This window comes from Pan paniscus, chromosome 5 (assembly GCF_029289425.2).
Source record: "Pan paniscus chromosome 5, NHGRI_mPanPan1-v2.0_pri, whole genome shotgun sequence".
NCBI classification, from domain to species: domain Eukaryota; kingdom Metazoa; phylum Chordata; class Mammalia; order Primates; family Hominidae; genus Pan; species Pan paniscus.
Genome location: NC_073254.2, coordinates 15,098,226 through 15,116,172, shown reverse-complemented (window position 1 = coordinate 15,116,172; position 17,947 = coordinate 15,098,226). Strand labels below are relative to the sequence as shown.

The following is a 17,947-nucleotide window of genomic DNA, read 5'->3' as shown; positions in this document are numbered from 1 at the left end:
TCTGGCCCCACTCTTTTCTTTTACATTGAGGAATTTCAAAAGTTAAAAACTGCCCTCGCATTTCCAGTCATCCTTGCACCGTAGCACATCGTTAGAGCCCCAAATCCTGACACTTGTTCTTGCAGGAGTGTTGACAGGACGCCGGTTCTCACTGAGGGCAGAGGCTGTGAATTTTTTATTCTGTTCCTTAGAGCATCGAAAATAGCAGCTTACTATTGTGCTTCGATTTTCAGTAAGTATGTATGTTACCTGTGCGTCTACATGAGCTGGTCCTCCATGGCGTGCGGCTTAGAGACCAGACCTGAGCATGTGGATCTCCGCCCCTGGGTGGGGCTGCCCAGAGGGTATGGGCAGCGCAGGCCAGGCCCCAGAGCCCCCACAGCAGCGGGAGCAGTCCGGGGACACCGGGGGGTGTGGCTTTCCTCCTGCAGGAAGAAAGCCTCTCTGGTCTCCAGACAAGTTCGTTTATTTCACTTTCACTTCCAACAGGCTCTTTCTGTTCTTCTCTCCTGCCTCCTAGATAAGACTTCTTACCTTGCAATTATCCTTTTTCTCAGGAAGAATCCATTAATTTCTGGATTATATTGAATTACTCTTCACTCAGCCATCTCAGCAAAATAGACTTAATAAGCACACTGTTTTTCTTTTGAGGAGCCAATATAGATAGGTAGATAGATAGATAGATCTTTTATATATAGATATATATAATATATATATCTTTTATATATAGATATATAGAGATATATATTATATATATATCTTTTGAGGAGCCTATAGATATATAGATATATATAGATATGTATATCTATATGTCTCTATATATATCTCGATATATATCTATGCCCTTGATATTGATCTGTATATGAAATTGGCTCCTCAAAAGAAAAACCGTGTGCTTATTTGTATACCGTAGTGTGTGACACAATCAAAACCTAGTTCTATATTTGGAATATGCAAATGCCCGTTCAAAAGGTTGATTATAGTTCTTGATCTCTATCTCAACTTTCCCAACTAACCAGTAGCGTGGATGAGACGCTGGGAGAGTATTTTCCTTAATGTTTTTACTGGGAACATCTGTGCTTTTACAGTGCAGCGTTTTCCCTGTTCTTTAGAGGAGATGTTCTCAGTGTGTGCAGCTCTAGAAGGCATCTGGAATCTCCCACTTCAAGGGAAAGGAATTGTTTTGGAAACACAATAAAACAGTATTTTGTTTTTATGGGGTTTTTTTCCTGCAAAATGATGATAATGAAAGCTCTTAGTGAACGCTGTGAATGCCAGGACCTATGGCATGCATCCCCTTTCATCCTCACTGCAGCCCCCCAAGGGTGGGACAATTATTATTCTCCTGTGACAGATGAGAAAACTGAGGCTCACAGCCTTCTTGCCAAAAGTCACAACTAGCAGCTGTCGAAACTGGGGTTTGGTCCCCAATAGTCAGACCTCAGACCCCACATTCTTAAATCCTGTGTGTTTCTGCTTTTGAGCAAAGCGAGGCTCATTGAACTTGTACCTAAAATCTGATGTTTTATTTTGTCCAGCCTTTAACTTGCTTACAGAATCAAATTCAGTTTTATAAGAAGTTTCTCCTAAAAGTGATTCCTTAAGACAAAAATGGTCCTTCTGCTCAATAACTTGACTTTCACCTTTGGCAGTAAGATGCTATAATTGATATTTAATGTGCATTTTATAAGCATTGTTAAACACCCTCTGTATTTTGTCTGTTACTGCTTATACTGTGTGTGTATGTTTTACAGTATCTATGTTTTACCGTATATGTTTTACAGTGTGTATATATGTTTTACAGTATATATAGATACTTATCTGTATATATTCTCTGTGTGTGTGTGCGTGAAGAAACTGAAGAACATTCTTAAATTTTCATTTTGAGGCCGACTGAGAGCCAGTTATAGAGAACATAAACAGTGACAGAAATGAAAAACAATAAAAGAAAACTTCTCATTTCTTTTTTTTTCTTTTTGACCTGTATGGAAATACTCCTTTCACCATTTGATTCTCAAAAGGAAATAGTGGTGGTGTTACTTTCTGTTTCTCCTCAGAAAACTCTAAAGCATGGGGTACAGCCTGCCAGCAGGGGAGGGGAGCTTGTGTTATTATTAATGCCTTCTTTCTCTCCTTTATTTCAATTTCAGGTGTCAGAAACTATTTAAAAGAAGCACTGGTGAATATAATTGCCGTGCATGCAGAGGTAAGGTATCATTAGATGTTCCTAAGAGATATGGATAACCAAAAAAAAGAAAAAAGAAAGATGTAAATTTGATTATTTTTATGATGGTCTTTTTTTTTCCCTCAGAATGTGTCTTGGGTATAAATAAGATACAGTTCAGCTCTTGCTCGCACTGTCTCTGTCTCTCTCTGTCTCTGTGTGTGTGTGTGTGTGTGTGTGTGTGTGTGTGTGTGTGTGTGTGTGTGTGTGTTTAACTGTGAGTCTTTCTCTGAAGTTGTATGTTTTCTTTGATAATTCCAGCTAAATTCATTAATATTTGAAAGGTGAAGATAGATTGCAAGGATGTTTATCCTTCAAAGAATAGTAAATCCCTTATCTGGGAAAATGAATTAACCTCTTTTTAGCCTGTGTACAAATAAGCACTGGTATCTGATTCCTGTAGCAGTGGCTGGGATTCCAGAAAGGCAGACACTGCTTAGAAAGAGACTCGGGGCAGGCCGACACTGGAACAGATGCGTGGTTTCCTGTCCGTGGTTGACTTAGGGTCATGCAGACAGTATTGCTGCTTCTGGGCCATGCGAAAACTTGCTCTCACTTGACACGCTTTCATCTTAAGCTTTGTGTTAACATCCTCAGTGAACATCCTGGTTAGGAGGACTCTTCTGAGGAACATTGAAAGAAGAGACCAGAGCTACCACCATGACCTATGGCTGCCTGTTTTCATTCAGTCATTTCAGGATTTGTTACTCACTGCTTTGCCAACACTTTGAGAGTGGCTGTGGCTCACAGACTAATGGGGGACCAGATAAAGTGGGGCAGATCAAAGAGGCTACCATTCAGTCGTTTCCACTGTTGCCCAGGTGCCTCTTGGGCGACAAGCATCCAAGAAGGGTGTTTTTAGGTTTATGCCGCCTGCTGCATCCAAAAGTATCTGAGGCCATCAAGGTAAACTGAAAAAACATGGTTAATTAAGAGTGAAACCCAAATATGACCAGGGAAGACAAAGATAACACTACCTGGTTCCTAAATTTGGCTAGAAGTTTGAAGCACCAAGAGCAGAAAGAAAACTATAGAACGTTACAGTTTCCAGTTCTTATGAAAGGGAAACATACAAATTCATCTCTAACAATAGAGTTTTTATATGATTTAACTCAGGCAGGAAGTCACCACATAGATCTTTTTATAAGGAGCAATATTTTTAATTGTGATCTTATAAAAAATATAAAAATTCTGTTTTTGTTATGGTAGCATCCTATAGAATTTGAGCCCAAAGTGCAAATTTAGGTGCAGTTGTTGCAAGCATTTCTTCGGTAGGTGGGCAGAACTGTGAGATCTGCGGAAATTGTAGTGATGGTGCTGATTCCTAGTGAGGCAGCTTTTATTAATGTCTATTATCAATTGCCATGGGCTTATAATGACTGAAAGGAGAATTTCATTCATAGTATTTGCTATTTGCTACATAATCTTAAATTGCCAAAAATTTCCTTGGACACTCAAGTTATGTTTGAGTTAATTCAAATATTTAATGCTAGTGGCTCAATCTGAAAAAAGGAAAAGCTTAAAAAGAAAATATGATTTACTGTCATTTATGAATCAGCAGAGTCAGATGTTTCAGTAAATCTCCAAAGACAGTAACTCTCAGTTTGAAAGTCTCAAACTTTAAGGTTTGAAAATAATGTAAGTCAAATAAAATGAAATACATATTTAGTACAGTATGTGTAAAATTGTGGGGGGGGGCTTGTTCTCCAATACAGAATGGGGTACCCCATATGAAATGGTGTTTGTCAGAGTTTAAGGAGAGTCTGACACAATATTTTTTTAAATTGTGGTAAAATATTGACCCAGTATGTTCTTATTTCTCTAATTTCTTCTTTAGAGATGTTTCTTTCCAGTGAAAGGGGCAAGAGGCAAAAGAAATGTTCAAAACAGTTTTTATTTTGTCAACATCAGTAATGCCTTTCAAAATTATATTTGCCAATATTGTATTTTTAAGAGAATTTTTGTTGTTAATCAGTCAATAGAATTTAAATATAAGTCTGTATCTTCCTTTCATTTATAATTTTGGCCTTTTAAAAATGACTTAGAAGTCCTATTGATTTTCTTTTGTTTTGTTTTGAATGTTACTTTGTCTTTAACAAATTCAAGTCAAAAAGCCCCACAAAGCACCATGTCTTCCTATTTCAAACCAGGTGTTCACCATTTCCAAAGAACTGGTCCCTCGGGTACTATCCAAGGTGATAGAAGCAGTTTCTGAAGAGCTCAGTCGACTGATGCAGTGTGTTTCATCCTTCAGCAAAAATGGAGCTTTACAGGTAACAAAATCATTCAATTTCATATTGAACTTCTGTTGTTATTTAAAGCATATAAAATGTTTTTAGTCATCAATCTTATGATATGACAGGCTTCTTTTAATGGATCTACTGATTGAAGAAGTTCATATTCTTTCTTGCATAAGCCATACCCATGAAGCATTGTCTACAAGTTTCAGAGTTTCTGTTTCTTTACAGTAGAGCAAGATCTTAAAGACTTCTGCCAAATTATCTGAATGCAGAATCCTTCAAAAGTTTTGTGATTTTTATTTTTATTTTCCAACTATCTTCATGACATTCCATTCCGCAGGAAATTTTTAACAACTTGCTTTTAATAAGTCTTTTGAAAGCATTCAGTGCAGTTTGCATAGAAACAACAAATAACTGTCTCTTTTGTTTAAATTACATAATTATAACTGCTGTAAACACCAGTTGACTTTGGCATGCACATAACCAGCTGGTAGTTGCTAGGCGTGCCTGCAGATGGAAGCGTGCGCTTCTGCCTGGGAGCTCCTCATGTGATGGCTGGCAGCGTGGCAGTGAGTTTCAAAAAGCAGTGCCCTTCTTCTTCCAGCCATGGCTGAGGAAGCTCCTATCAGGCCAGCCCGCCACAAATAACAACTGTAAACTTAAATATCAAAAAATAAATTTTTTTTTTAAATTTTGAAAAAATCCCTGAAGACACCAGAGAACGACCATTGGTGGGCAGATTCTAGAGGAAATGGCACCCGCATGAATTTCTTATTTCTTATGGATTTTAACCTAAAGCCGGGTCCAGGAGTGCCTAAAACTCCAAGACAAAACGTGCTTTCTGGCTCGAAAAACAGGCTTTGGAGCAGCCACCACTACGGCTAGGTGAGAGAGGTATCCCATAGAGGAGTCTCTCCATATGCATGGTCAGACTCCACTCCAGCCAGCCCAGCGAAGGCTAGAAGAACTGAAGTAAGAATTGGATGCTGCCCAAGAGCCAAGAGTTATTAGAGTCCAAATAAGTTAACTGCTTGCTAAAACAAACAAATAAAAAATCAGCAGTCCTTAGAGATATATTACAGAATCCAGAGTCTCCACAGCATAACATTCACAATGTCCGGGATGCAAATTTAATTGAATTCAAATTTAATTGAAATGCACAAATAACTGGGAAAACATGACTTATTCCTAATACAAAACATGATCACCTGAAGCCACCCTTAAGATGACCCAGGTATTGGAATTAGCAGACAAGGATTTTAACCCAGCGGCATCAGATGATGTGAAGGAAACTGTGCTCCTCATAAATCAGTAGGTGGGAAATCTCGGCGGAGAAATAGAAACCCTAAAACAGGAACTAAATGGAATTTCTGGAATGGAAAAACACAGTAGATGAATTTTTAAAAATCTACTAGATGATAATAATAGAATTTTTAAAAAGTCAGTTAACTTGTAAACCAATAGAAATTATCCAGTATGAACAACAGAAATAAGGATAATTGGGGGAAAAAAGCAAGCGGAGCTCTCAACCCGTGGGACAATGTCTCAATATCCAGCATGCACGTAATTAGATTTTCAAAAGTGTAAGAATGACCCATCAGCCACATGAAAGGATGAACAACATCGTTAGTTAGCAGGGAAATGAAAATTAACACTACAATGCGATGCCATCACACATCCATCAGGATAAAAATTAAAGACTGACTCTAGCAGACGTCGGCAAGAATGTGATGGAACTAGAGCTCTCACACGTCGTCGAGGACGCGATGTAGCAACTACTTAGGGAAGAGCTCCTGCACTTTCTTCTCAAGCTAAACATACACATACGTACCCTATGACCCAGCTATTCCGATCCTAGTTATTTAAGCAAGAGAACTGAAAACGTATTTTCAGTTTCGTATATGTTGTATAAATGCTACAAAACATATTTGTAAGAATGTTCACCATGGGTTCGAGACACAAAACATATTTATAAGAATGTTCAGGCCAGGCGCGGTGGCTCACACCTGTAATCCCAGCACTCTGGGAGGCTGAGGTGGGCGGATCACAAGGTCGGGAGATCGAGACCATCCTGGCTAACACGGTGAAACCCATCTCTACTAAAAATACAAAAAATTAGCCGGGCGCGGTGGCGGGTGCCCGTAGTCCCAGCTACTCTGGAGGCTGAGGCAGGAGAATGGCGCGAACCCGGGAGGCGGAGCTTGCAGTGAGCCGAGATCATGCCACTGCAGTCTGGCCTGGGCAAAAGAGCGAGACTCCGTCTCAAAAAAAAAAAAAAAAAAAAAATGTTCACCATGGGTTCGAGAGGAGCCTGGGCAACATAGTAACACCTTGTCTCTACAAAAAAAAAAAAATTGTTTTAATTATCCAAGTGTGGTGCTGTGTGCCTGTGGTCCCAGCTGTTTGGGAGGCTAAGGTGGGAGGCTTGCTTGAGCCCAGGAAGTCAAGGCTGCAGTGAACTGTGATCGTGCTACTGCATCCAGACTGGGCAACAGAGTGACACCCTTTCTCAAAAAAATAAGAATGTTCGTAGTCAATTTTATTCATAATCAAAAACTGAAAACCCAGGTGTCCATCAATACAGTAAATAAACTAATATGTTCATACAGTCAAATACTATTCCACATTAAAGAGAATAAATTACTGATACAGCGCAGTGAATCCCAGGAGCATTATGCGGAATGAAGGAATCCTTACACAGACATATACGTATACTGTATAGTTTTCATTTACATGAAGTTCTAGAACAAATAAAACTAACTGTGATGAGAAACTCAGAACAGTGGCTTCCTGTGGGTGGTGGGGGTTCCTAGGGTGGGGCCTTAGGGATCGTCACAGGGTGCTGGTTCTGTATTGTGATCTGGGTTTCCATCACAGGTGTATACATCAGTCAAAACTCATCAAATGCCACACTTCGAGATTTGTCTGTTGTGTAGTATGTACATTCTAACTATAAAAAAAAAACGGGTGCAAATAGTCCACTGTAGTTAATGATATGCACACTGAAGTGGATCAGAACTACAGGACTGAGTGACGGATGGAAGCCATGTGGTCATGTGAGGCTGTGTTACTGGGAGAGCCTGTGGGTAAACAGGCATTCACTGTAAAGTTCTTTCAGAGCCTCCATACATTTGAAATTTTTTCAAAATACATATTTGGGAAAGAAAAAGAGCAGAGAGCACTTGTTAATTTGGTTAGGGGAGAATCTGTTGCAAAAGCTTCTGCTGTGTTTCCATTTGCCACCAGTTTTCTCTGAAAATTGATGTATCAGATCTTTGATATTATAGTTTAAGTTGAAAGGTCATGGTTATTATAATAGTTCCATCACAGGAGATGAGTAGTATAAACTGTGTAATACTACAGATGAATGAACAGGCAGTCGCAGTGGCTACTGTGGGCCTTAGCAGTCTTAGAATTTTAACAGGCATCTACCCTCTCTACACATTACCTCCGTAATCCGTTTATCTGATGGCTAAACCACTCTCAAAACCAGCAGGGAGAGGTTGGGAAGTGATCTCAGAATTAGCTGGAAAATTTTTTCACATACACATGTCCAGAAACTACTGGCCATCAAACTGTTCCAGCCTCCAGTTTTTGAGACCTCCTCGGGCCTGGACAGACATGTGTATTTTGAAAAAGGTCGTGAGTCTAAACTCCCGCTTCACTCTCCCACTGAGAATGACTTTGAGAGCTTCCTTCCTTGAGGCCATAACTCTAAGAGGGGGATAGCAGGTTAACCTTTGATAGGCAATTAGGTGCCAAACTCCAGAACTGTCCTGAGAGCTTGGTGAAAAGGGGAGTGACAGTTTGGTGATTTTGGCAGATCTTTTAGCATGATGTTTTCTGGATTACAGTTTTGTAGGTATTATATAGCTAACCACAGTTTTTATAATTGGCATAACTTACAGGTTAATTAAAACACTCTATCACCTTGATTGAATAAAATTTCTACCAGAAGATTGGTTTTGTAGTAATTTAATCTTTCTCCTAAAATGGTCAGCTGAAAGTTCTACCTTTTTTCCTGGTAGGTCTGTTTTTACCTATACTAGAATATAAACAAAATAGAGACAGAAATTGTCATACTTTCTAGCATTTGTAACTTTCTAGTTATATACTGTTTTTCAGGCTTCTAAGGGACTGAAAAAATGAAACCAAACAATTGCCTTCCAAACAGAAAAAGGTCACTGAATATCCTGTGTCATATATATCTGCTTTGATCTAGATGGCTTACAGAATTTCTAGTAAACTGTGAAGAGCTGGCTGTGTCTTTTGTCATTGTTTTATGTTTTGTCCACTCCTTGAGAATAAGGGATATTTCTTTTAAATGTTCTCCTGTGTGTCCCACTCACTGTGGGCACCTACTTCAGAACATCAAGTTATCATCATCAGTGGGTCTGCTGGAGCTCCCAGGAAACTGACTTGTATGTCAGATCACACTTATTCATGCTTGCGTAGAAGTGAAAGCTTAACTTTTTTCTTAAAACTTTTATGAAATATTTCACATAGCATACGATCTGTCTACAATAGAAAAAGAATATGCAATTCAATGATTTTTAGTATATTCAAAGAGCTGACCAGTCATCACCATAATCAATTTTAGAACATTTCATCCCAAAAGAAACCCCTGACCCATTAAGTCTAATCATTTGCCTCCCAAACCACCCTCTTTCCCCCTACAGACAACTACCAATTGGCTTTCTATCTCTATGATTTGTCTACTCTGAAAATTTCATATAAATGGAAACATGAAAATATGACCCTTTGTGACTGGCTTCTTTCATGTAGCGTAATGTTTCAGGGTTCATCCATGTTGTGACATAGGCCAGTGCCTCGCTTCTTTTTACATATAATATTCCACTTTAAATATGCCACATTTTATTTATCCATTCATCAGTTGATGGGCATTTGTGTTTTTCCCACCTTTGATTAATATGCAGAATGCTTCTGTGAACACTCCTATACAAGTTCTTGTGTGGACATCTGTTTTCATGTCTCGTGCGTGCATACCAAGGAGCGGAATTGCTAGGTCATGTGGTTACTCTATACTTAATCTTCTGAGGAACTGCCAGACGGTTCTCCAAAGTGGCAGACATTCCTACCAGCAATTTTTGAGGGTTCCAATGTCTCTACATCCTCACCAGTATTTGTTATTGTCTCTCTTATTGATTATAGCCATCCTAGTGGGTGTGAAGTGATACCTCATTCTGTGGGTCGTCCTTTCACATTCTGGATGGTGTCTTTTGTAGCACTGGATTTTTAATTTTGGTGAAGTCCACTTTATCTGTTTTGTTGTTCATACTTTCGGCATGATTTCTAAGAAGGGTTTCCTAGCCTAAGGTCACAAAGATTTACACTGGGTTTCTTCTGATAGTTTCATAATTTTCTTACATTTAGATCTGTGATCCGTGTTAATTTTTGTGTTAAGGAAAGGATTCAACTTCATTCTTCTGCATGTGGATATCCAGTTGCCCTAGCACCATTTGTTGAAGAGACTGTTCTTCCCCCACTGAGTGGTCTTCGCACCCTTGTTGATTAGCAGTTGATCATAAATATGAGGGTATACAATATTTAAATATATTTTAGCTTTGGAGTATGGCTGAAGTCAGAAAGTCTGAGACCTCTAAATGTGTTACTCTAAGATTGTTTTGGCTGTTCTGAGTGCCTTGCATTTCGTTATGAATTTTACAATCAGCTTGCCAGTTTCCATTAAGGAAAAAAAAAGCAGCTGTGATTTTAATAGAGATTGCATTGAATCCATAGAGCAGAGTTTAGGTTTTGAGATTAAGGCAGTGTGCCTGCAAGGGCATAGGTGTCAGGAAGCATGCCAAGCCACATCCTTACCTCTGTGGGACACGGGCCCTTTCAGGGCAGTGTTTCAAAGTGTCTTTCCTCTTGCAAGACTAAAAGAAAAATTAGTGGTTAGAGAGTAAATACAGATGGCTGGAAAATCATGACACAGTTTGTACTTTTCATAGTGAGATATCTAGTTCCCTGCCCTCACACAGTCATCCTTGACTACAAGTTAATTTTCAGTCAACGAACATTTTGTGGTAGCAAATTTCTTCGGCCTGTTTTAGAAACTCTACTCATGACTGGCGGTCACCATGGTGGTATTACGCCAACCCCATCCTATGATGAGCAGGCTGGAGACCCTTCACCTTAGTACTTGTTTATATTGGATAATATAAATTTTCCTGTTGTCACTTTGTCTTTTTCTCATTTTCAGGCGAGACTTGAAATCTGTGCTTTGAGGGACACTGTGGCTGTTTACCTGACACCCGAAAGCAAGTAAGTGGCAGTGTTCTTTAGTTGAGTGCTCTATTAAAAATAAAGGTTGTCTTACTAGTCAATTCTGTCCTCTGTAAAGATGACTGATCAGAGCACATGCTCATGAATTTGTGATGTGATAAAGTTTATGTCAAGGCCACTTTGTAACACAATGTAAATGAAAGGGGTTTAATATAATTTTTTCATTTACTACTGACAAATCTTAGTCTTATAATACAGCAGAGTATGACATACTTCTTAAAGCAAAAGAGGATGAGAACTGAGTCTTAGTCTGTTCATAGCAGACTCTGAAGGACAGCTCAAGTGCTGTAAATATCAGTGTAAGAGGAAGCCTTGTGGTTTCTCTGCAAAATTTTGTAGTGGAAATTTGATAATTTTTAGCTGTTTTGAATGAAAGTCAGGATTTCCTACCATTGAAATATCAGTAGGTGAAGTGAAGCAGAACTACTGTTTGTCTGTGCAAAATTGTTTACTACGTGGGCAACATTACCTAGGAAATACTGGGTTATAGTGTTGATGTGCCTGAGAAGCCAAGTAGTATGCAAATGAAATGTTTGAGGACACTGTAATATGCTTACTCACTCATTTCCAGCATCTGATAACATGGCTTGCTATCATTCTTACTGTCAGCTTTGCAACTGAAAATACTTTTTCCATTTTTTCCTAACAAATGAAGTTAGCCTTTCATTCCCGTCGGTCACAGCTCACCAGCAGCCATTTTTAGCGGGCCCCATGTTCACCGTTTAGCCACACCTTTTCCCAGCCATCGTTTGTCTGCACAACATGCTAACAGGATGGAAAGCACCCAGCCCATGTTGGATGTGTGCACACTTCATGCAAATGCCTACTCTCTTCCTGCTGACTTGGTTTTAGAGTATAAGGTACTCATCTATAGAGGAAGTTTAAAATATTCTAGGCAAGCTTTTGAGGGTGTTAAATGAGAAAATGTGCCAAATCACTTTTTAATTTTCAGTACCCTGCCAATAATATGTAGTATGTTTATCATTATTGTCATACTGTCAAAACAATTACATCACATTTCTTTCAATTAATCAAAAAGAGGTTCATAAGAAACAAGCTGACGGTGGAGGTAGCGGCAGTGGCTTCCACACCAGGAAAGAGCCCGCTGAATGTGGGGAGTGCGCCAAGCCACCCGTCCCACACCCCACCGCGCCCTCCCGGGAGCAGCTGGAGATGCCCAGCACCGGGTTTTATGACTCTGTTGGAACTTTTCAGTCTCTCTGTTGCTGTGACACTTGCCCCTGATTTGAGGAATATTGCTCAAAAACGTATTTCCTGGTAGATTGAGCATGTTTTTACAATATAAAAGCAACGACCCCCTAAAGTCAAGAATTACATTATTTCTTCACCTTAACCAATCATAAGAGAGATAAAAGAACTGTTCCTTTGTGAATGGTACAAGTTAATTACCACACAGTCTCCCCTATGATGCTTTTCATTTGGTTTGGTAATTTTTCTAATACTTTCTCCTTGTAAAAGCTAAACATCCCAAAGTTTTCTTTTTAAAATTCTTTCCTTTTACCTTCATGTAAAGAACTTACGTTGAATTTTTAAAGCATCTATATAGCTCTCCATTTTTCTACAAGTTTTAAGTAGACTAATTATTATAAGACATTGGCTGTAGATCAGGCCCTGTGCAGGCCAAATACTGTAAACACCCCACTGTGTCATCTTTCAAAAGGTCATCCCCATTTCTTAGAGTAACTGGACTATCTCCAGTTGTTTGTTTTGAAAAGACTCCTTTTAAATTAAACATGTTCACATTAAGCTCTCCTCTATCACTAGCATCCTTTCGAAGATGTTTTTCCTTTAGCTTTTCAAGTAGCGTTTCATTTCCTATTTGAGTTTTTCTGACCCTGTTGCTACAAAGCCTCCACCTGGTAGCTACACCTTCGCTTTTACTTTTACTTTTTCTATTGTTTTTCACTTTTACTTTTTCTCATATTTCCTTGCTTCACTGGCTTTTATTGGCTTCTCAATAATTAAGGGATGCTTAAGAATTTGTCAGCAGTTCTCCTGTGCAAGGCTTCAACTTCAGCGTGGCTGTTTGTGTTCCAGGTCAAGTTTTAAGCAGGCTTTGGAAGCCCTGCCCCAGCTTTCCAGTGGAGCAGATAAAAAGTAAGTCCTGTGTGCTGTTCTTAGGAGCCAGTTGAATGTGCTCAACAAGGTTTTGTTTCCTAAAATACCTTTTAAAAATAATGATTTGGATTCTAGGAAGAGCAGAATCCAAATGAGAATCAGAATAAGCAGATGTACCTACTTAATAGCGTTAGTAGGTACATCTCGTCACCTGTAACTTGCATGTCTTCTGAGTGACAGAATAAGGTAAGACCTTTCTTCCGGGTTTAGGAGAATTTAGAAGTTGGCTGTCGTTTCAAGTGACTGGTATAGAAAAGGTCTTAAGAAAGCTATCTATGACTTATTCAGTAAACTGTATTAGTAGCATACATAAGAAGTAATGGAAAAAAGAAGACAGCATAGTAAAATGCAGGAGTCAGTGATTTTTTTTTTAATCTTTGAGTAATTCAGTAGTATTTATTTTGTGTTCTATAAAATACAAAACGTTATGAAAGTAGATGTGCACATATGGCATAATAAAGTTTTATATATACATATATATTTCATTAGACCACACTGATGATCTCAACCTGAATTTAAACTTTACTACTCATAGAACAGGAAACGGACCTAAGAGAAAATCTAGGCCAGGTAAATTTCATAAATGCCCAGGCTCCCCCGAGCTGAGGCAGTCTTCATTCCTTCACCACCCCCCCCTGCACGTGGCTGCCGGGCCCGTAGCCAGGCACATGTGGTGCACTGACTGAAATGCTGGCACCATGAATGCAGTGCAGACTCAGGGCAGAGAGATCACATAGGGTGGGCCATGGGGGGAAGCTGTCACATGGCATCGACGCACAGAGCAGGCGGCAGACCAGCCCTTCCACCATCAGTCCCCGGGGGCATCGCCGCCCCGCCCCGCACGCATCCCACGTGGGCGCATGGCAGCTGTGCAGACAGTGCCTGCACAATCAGCCCTTTCTTCCTTTTTCTCGCTGCTTCTCTAACTTCCAGCCTCTATTTGAATTGGTTCCAAACCCTGTTCATTTCTTTAAAATAAATATGATAAAAGATTGAAACAGTCACTGCTACGTTTCATATGTGGAACAGGGCTCAAAAGGTAGTGTGTCAAGAACAATACACACCCTGAAATAGCCCCAGGTCAGGACTATATTTTAGATTTGCTGCGGGGATAGCATTCTAATATTGAACATTGTTAAACCGTGAAATAATCTCTTGACCTCAGTACTGTTAAACCCAGCTCTTGGTTGCTGCATCCAAACCAGGAAAACTCTAAGATCCTTTCTAGCTTTAAAATTAGATGACTAGGGCCGGGCATGGTGGCTCATGCCTGTAATCCCAGCACTTTGGGAGTCTGAGGTGGGCGGATCACGACTTCAGGAAATCAAGACCATCCTGGCCAACATGGTAAAACCCCGTCTCTACTAAAAATACAAAAATTAGCCGGGTGTGGTGGCGGGCACCTGTAGTTTCAGCTACTCAGGAGGTTGAGGCAGGAGAATTGCTTGAATCTGGGAGGTGGAGGTTGCAGTGAGCTGAAATCGCGCCACTGCACTCCAGCCTGGGTGACAAGGGCAAAACTCCATCTGAAAAAAAGAAAAAAAATTAGATGACTATATCAAATCAGTTGGGGAAACAGATTGCGATATCAGGTAGCAAAGCGATTTGCCTAGTGGAATTAGCACTAACCCTGCTTCCCCTGGTGGTTAACTCACTGCTTTCGCTCCCCTCTCTCTAATACCTGTTAATACAAAATGAGAGGAAGGGAAAGTCAGCAGTGGCTGCTGGGAGATGGGGTTAGGGAAGAGGCTGACTAGAGGGGCAGCTGGGGAAAGGGTGCAGCCATGCCACGTGCTGTAGCCTGTTACACTCCGGTATGGCTTTGCCAGCGTTCATAGAACCATCTAACAAAATGAATTTGAAGGTGCGTAAATTATTTTAGAGTTGAATTTCTAAAAAAGAATAGGCCCAAACATCAGTCTGTATTAGGGAGGAATCTAATTAATCTTGGGAGGGGATAGGAAGGAGATGTTTCTGTACAAACATAAATATGTATATCAGTATATCCTATTTGATCAACTTCTTTGATTGATGTGTTTCTTTTGCTGAGTTAAGGACCATAGATAGAACTTTTCAGCTGCCTTCTCCACACAGCAAGCCCAGGCAGAGCCGGGCACTGGCTCCCCTGGTGTTTTCTTGCGTTGCTAGGTCGCCCCACCTGTCAGCCTGTAAAACAAGTGTCTCCGTCCTACAGGTTACTGGAAGAGCTCCTGAACAAGTTCAAGAGTAGCATGCACTTGCAGCTCACCTGTTTCCAAGCAGCTTCTTCAACCATGATGAAAACATAAATATCTGCCACATAAAAGAAGTCCAGGAAAATAACACGTAATAAGACTGTTCACTCTCTAAGTACCCTAAAGGTATTATGGTGTATTAAACATTGGGTTTGCCATTTTTCTCTTTTTTCTTCCTCTGACTTCGAAAATTGTTGGTATACATTTCAACTAAAATGACCTCATTTGAAATGCCCAGAAAGTATTTGTTTTGCCATTCTTACTAGATCAGATCCTGTATGACTTTAAAATACATTTTAAAATATATTTTGCATCTCAGCAGAAGATTGAGTGCTGCAGGAAGAGCTGCTTCTGCAGGGAGTTTTCTGGAATGGCGTGGCACATATTGAAGCATTTCTCAGTGTCCCGTTCACGGAAGCGCAGGCAGCTCCCACGACACACGGAGAGACTGACTGATAAGAGATTTGGAAAGCTATGTAGACATCTTTGGAGCTCTTACTGTCCTAAACTGTACAGCTGTGCTTAAAACCCTTATTTCATATAAATGGCCTTAAGTTTTCTAATTCAAGCAGGTTTTTGGAAAAATTTGTGGTCTCCATTAAAATACATATTACAACTGGGGTAGATTATTTGTGGTCCAGGTGTCTGTGATTTAACTTTGCATTTTGCTATCTGATTTTTATTTTTCACAGGGCTAAGCATGAGCTTTCATTCTCACTCACTCACTCTTAATTTGTCGTGCGTCACTTCACATGCATGTGTTGCAGTCCCTGAGGCCCTGTGTGTTATCTGTGATGGAGTGTGAATGTGTAACGGGCACTGTGTTACACTCACAGGTGTTGGCGGGGCAGTCACAGACTTCAGGGTCCCCTAAAGGAAAGGCCAGGCTCCGCGTGGACGGCCAACTCCCTGCCCGCTCCTTCAGCAGGTGACTTCTCTGCCACTTCTTACCTGCTGAAGGATCTTGCTCAGTAGCTGGAACGATGCTGCTGTCACACAGTCTCTTCTCTGAAACTTCAGGATGCTCCTTGGTCACCAGGCAGTGGGAGCTGTAGACCAGCCGCATGCACTTGCCCCACATTCACTGCTGACTGGCTTCACTGGAATAGGTTCAGGTCACCGGGACTTCTCTCAGAGTCAGCGGCCCACCCAACTCCCTCATACCGTCGCATCTGAAAATTTTCAGAGAGGAATTCTCTTTGTAGTCGGCTTGTCAGGGTTTTCAAATTTTTCTATGGTTATTTTTAAATCTCTTTTTTTAAATGCTAAAATTAATGTCCTCATTAATGCAAGTAATTTTAGAGCACAGTGTAGCCATGTACAGTTTCCATTATTTAAAATAAATAAATGTGTTGGTTCATTTGGTGTATGGGGGGACATCATCTTAACTGGAAATGAAAGTTTAATCTTTCACAAATGTGCTTGATAAAGCTGTTAAGAATTGTCTTTCCTAAGTATGTTAAGTGTTGTGTCTAACTCAACTGTGAGCTAAGTTTAAAAACTGCAATCATGAATGTTTGTGTTATTTTAAATATCTACTACAGCACATTCAGCCAATAAAGAATCTGCCTTTAATGTAAGTTGTAATTTACTTGACATTTTTCCCTAAGGGTCTTTATTTCAACATTTTCATATTTCTACTGTTAACACTCAAAATACTTACATTCTGGTTAACCCTGTATTGGTAAACACATTGTCAGAAACCATCTGTCAGGTCCTGCTAATTCTGTTTGCTGGGGACTTACCATGTGCGAGGCACACCATGAAGTGCCTCGCTGAATCCTCACAACAGCCTTATGATACATGTGGGCTAGCTTACCGCCACGTCCATTTAGCAGAGGAAGGAATCAGGGCTTAGAGAGAGGTTGGTGACTTCCGTAAGACTGCAAGGCAGTAAGTAGCAGGACTCATGTTCACACTCTGGCTCTGTATGTCCTTGACTTCACTACTGCTCAGCTCTTCCTTCCAGCGGAATATGCTTTCTGACATCCATCCACCTGGGTCCCAGCTCAGAGAAAGTTCATCAATTCCAGAGGCTAATAAACAGTAGCAACACGGAAACCGGTAGTGCTTTTATGGCTCAGAGTGGAAGGTAAAGGCCTAAAAACCCCATACCCAAGTGAGGGAGTTCAAGGACTACTATTCCAACAAGTCAGGGGGTACTTCTTGGAAGAAAGGGGGATTTCAAGAGCTACTTGAGTTACAGAACCCTGGTTTAGTGGGTGAGAGGAGATGAATATGAAATAAGTTAGATGAAAGCTGAGAGAGAAACCAGGACCTGGAGCAAGTTAACGAGGCAGCTGAGAAAACAAATTAGGGAGGTTCAAGGTACTTCAGTGCTCCAGTGGCATTTCATTTTCAGCACACCCATGTTCTTTGTGGGTCAGCGTGGCTTCATGTGAGTTAGCTAAGCTGGCCTCACTTGAATGGTAAAGAGCTATTAGGAATCACTTGGTTTTTTACTAAGACTTTCTATATCAGTGTACCATGAAAGACCATATTCTAGAAATGATGTGGGCATTGCAAAACAAGCATCATTGCCTTAGGCTGAGCACACTGACTCATTCTCCTGTCTCTGTCATCTTTGCATGTAGATTTTTTTAAAGGGAAGAAATAGGATTATATTTTTTTTCTGGATTTGGTACAAGGTGGTGGTGTGTAGTTCTGTTTTGATCACGTGCTATGGGATATTCTATTAGTTTCATAAGAGTGTTGTGTAATATGTTTTCAGAAAAGTTACAAATTTTAACTAGTTTTTAAATCAAGATTAGGTTTCTAAAAGTCAAATATGTTATGTAATA

The 17,947-nt window shown here is 40.1% G+C and overlaps 1 protein-coding gene across 8 annotated transcripts in view; it reads left to right on the top strand.

Moving 5' to 3' along the window:
• EXOC2 (exocyst complex component 2) overlaps positions 1-16,726 on the top strand; it is a 204,800-nt gene extending 188,074 nt beyond the window's left edge. For 5 of the 8 annotated variants that reach the window (XM_008972895.4, XM_063605111.1, XM_055113126.2 and 2 more), the window contains 6 exons: positions 2,151-2,206; positions 4,375-4,497; positions 10,691-10,752; positions 12,832-12,891; positions 15,107-15,237; positions 15,469-16,726. In XM_008972895.4, the coding sequence (XP_008971143.4) occupies positions 2,151-2,206; positions 4,375-4,497; positions 10,691-10,752; positions 12,832-12,891; positions 15,107-15,200 (395 nt within the window). In that variant the 3' untranslated portion in view covers positions 15,201-15,237; positions 15,469-16,726. Of the gene's footprint in view, positions 1-2,150; positions 2,207-4,374; positions 4,498-10,690; positions 10,753-12,831; positions 12,892-15,106 lie in introns of all 8 variants that reach the window. The other 3 variants (XM_003805568.5, XM_063605110.1, XM_008972887.4) reach the window with 1 other exon arrangement.
• The last annotated feature ends 1,221 nt before the right edge of the window (positions 16,727-17,947 follow it).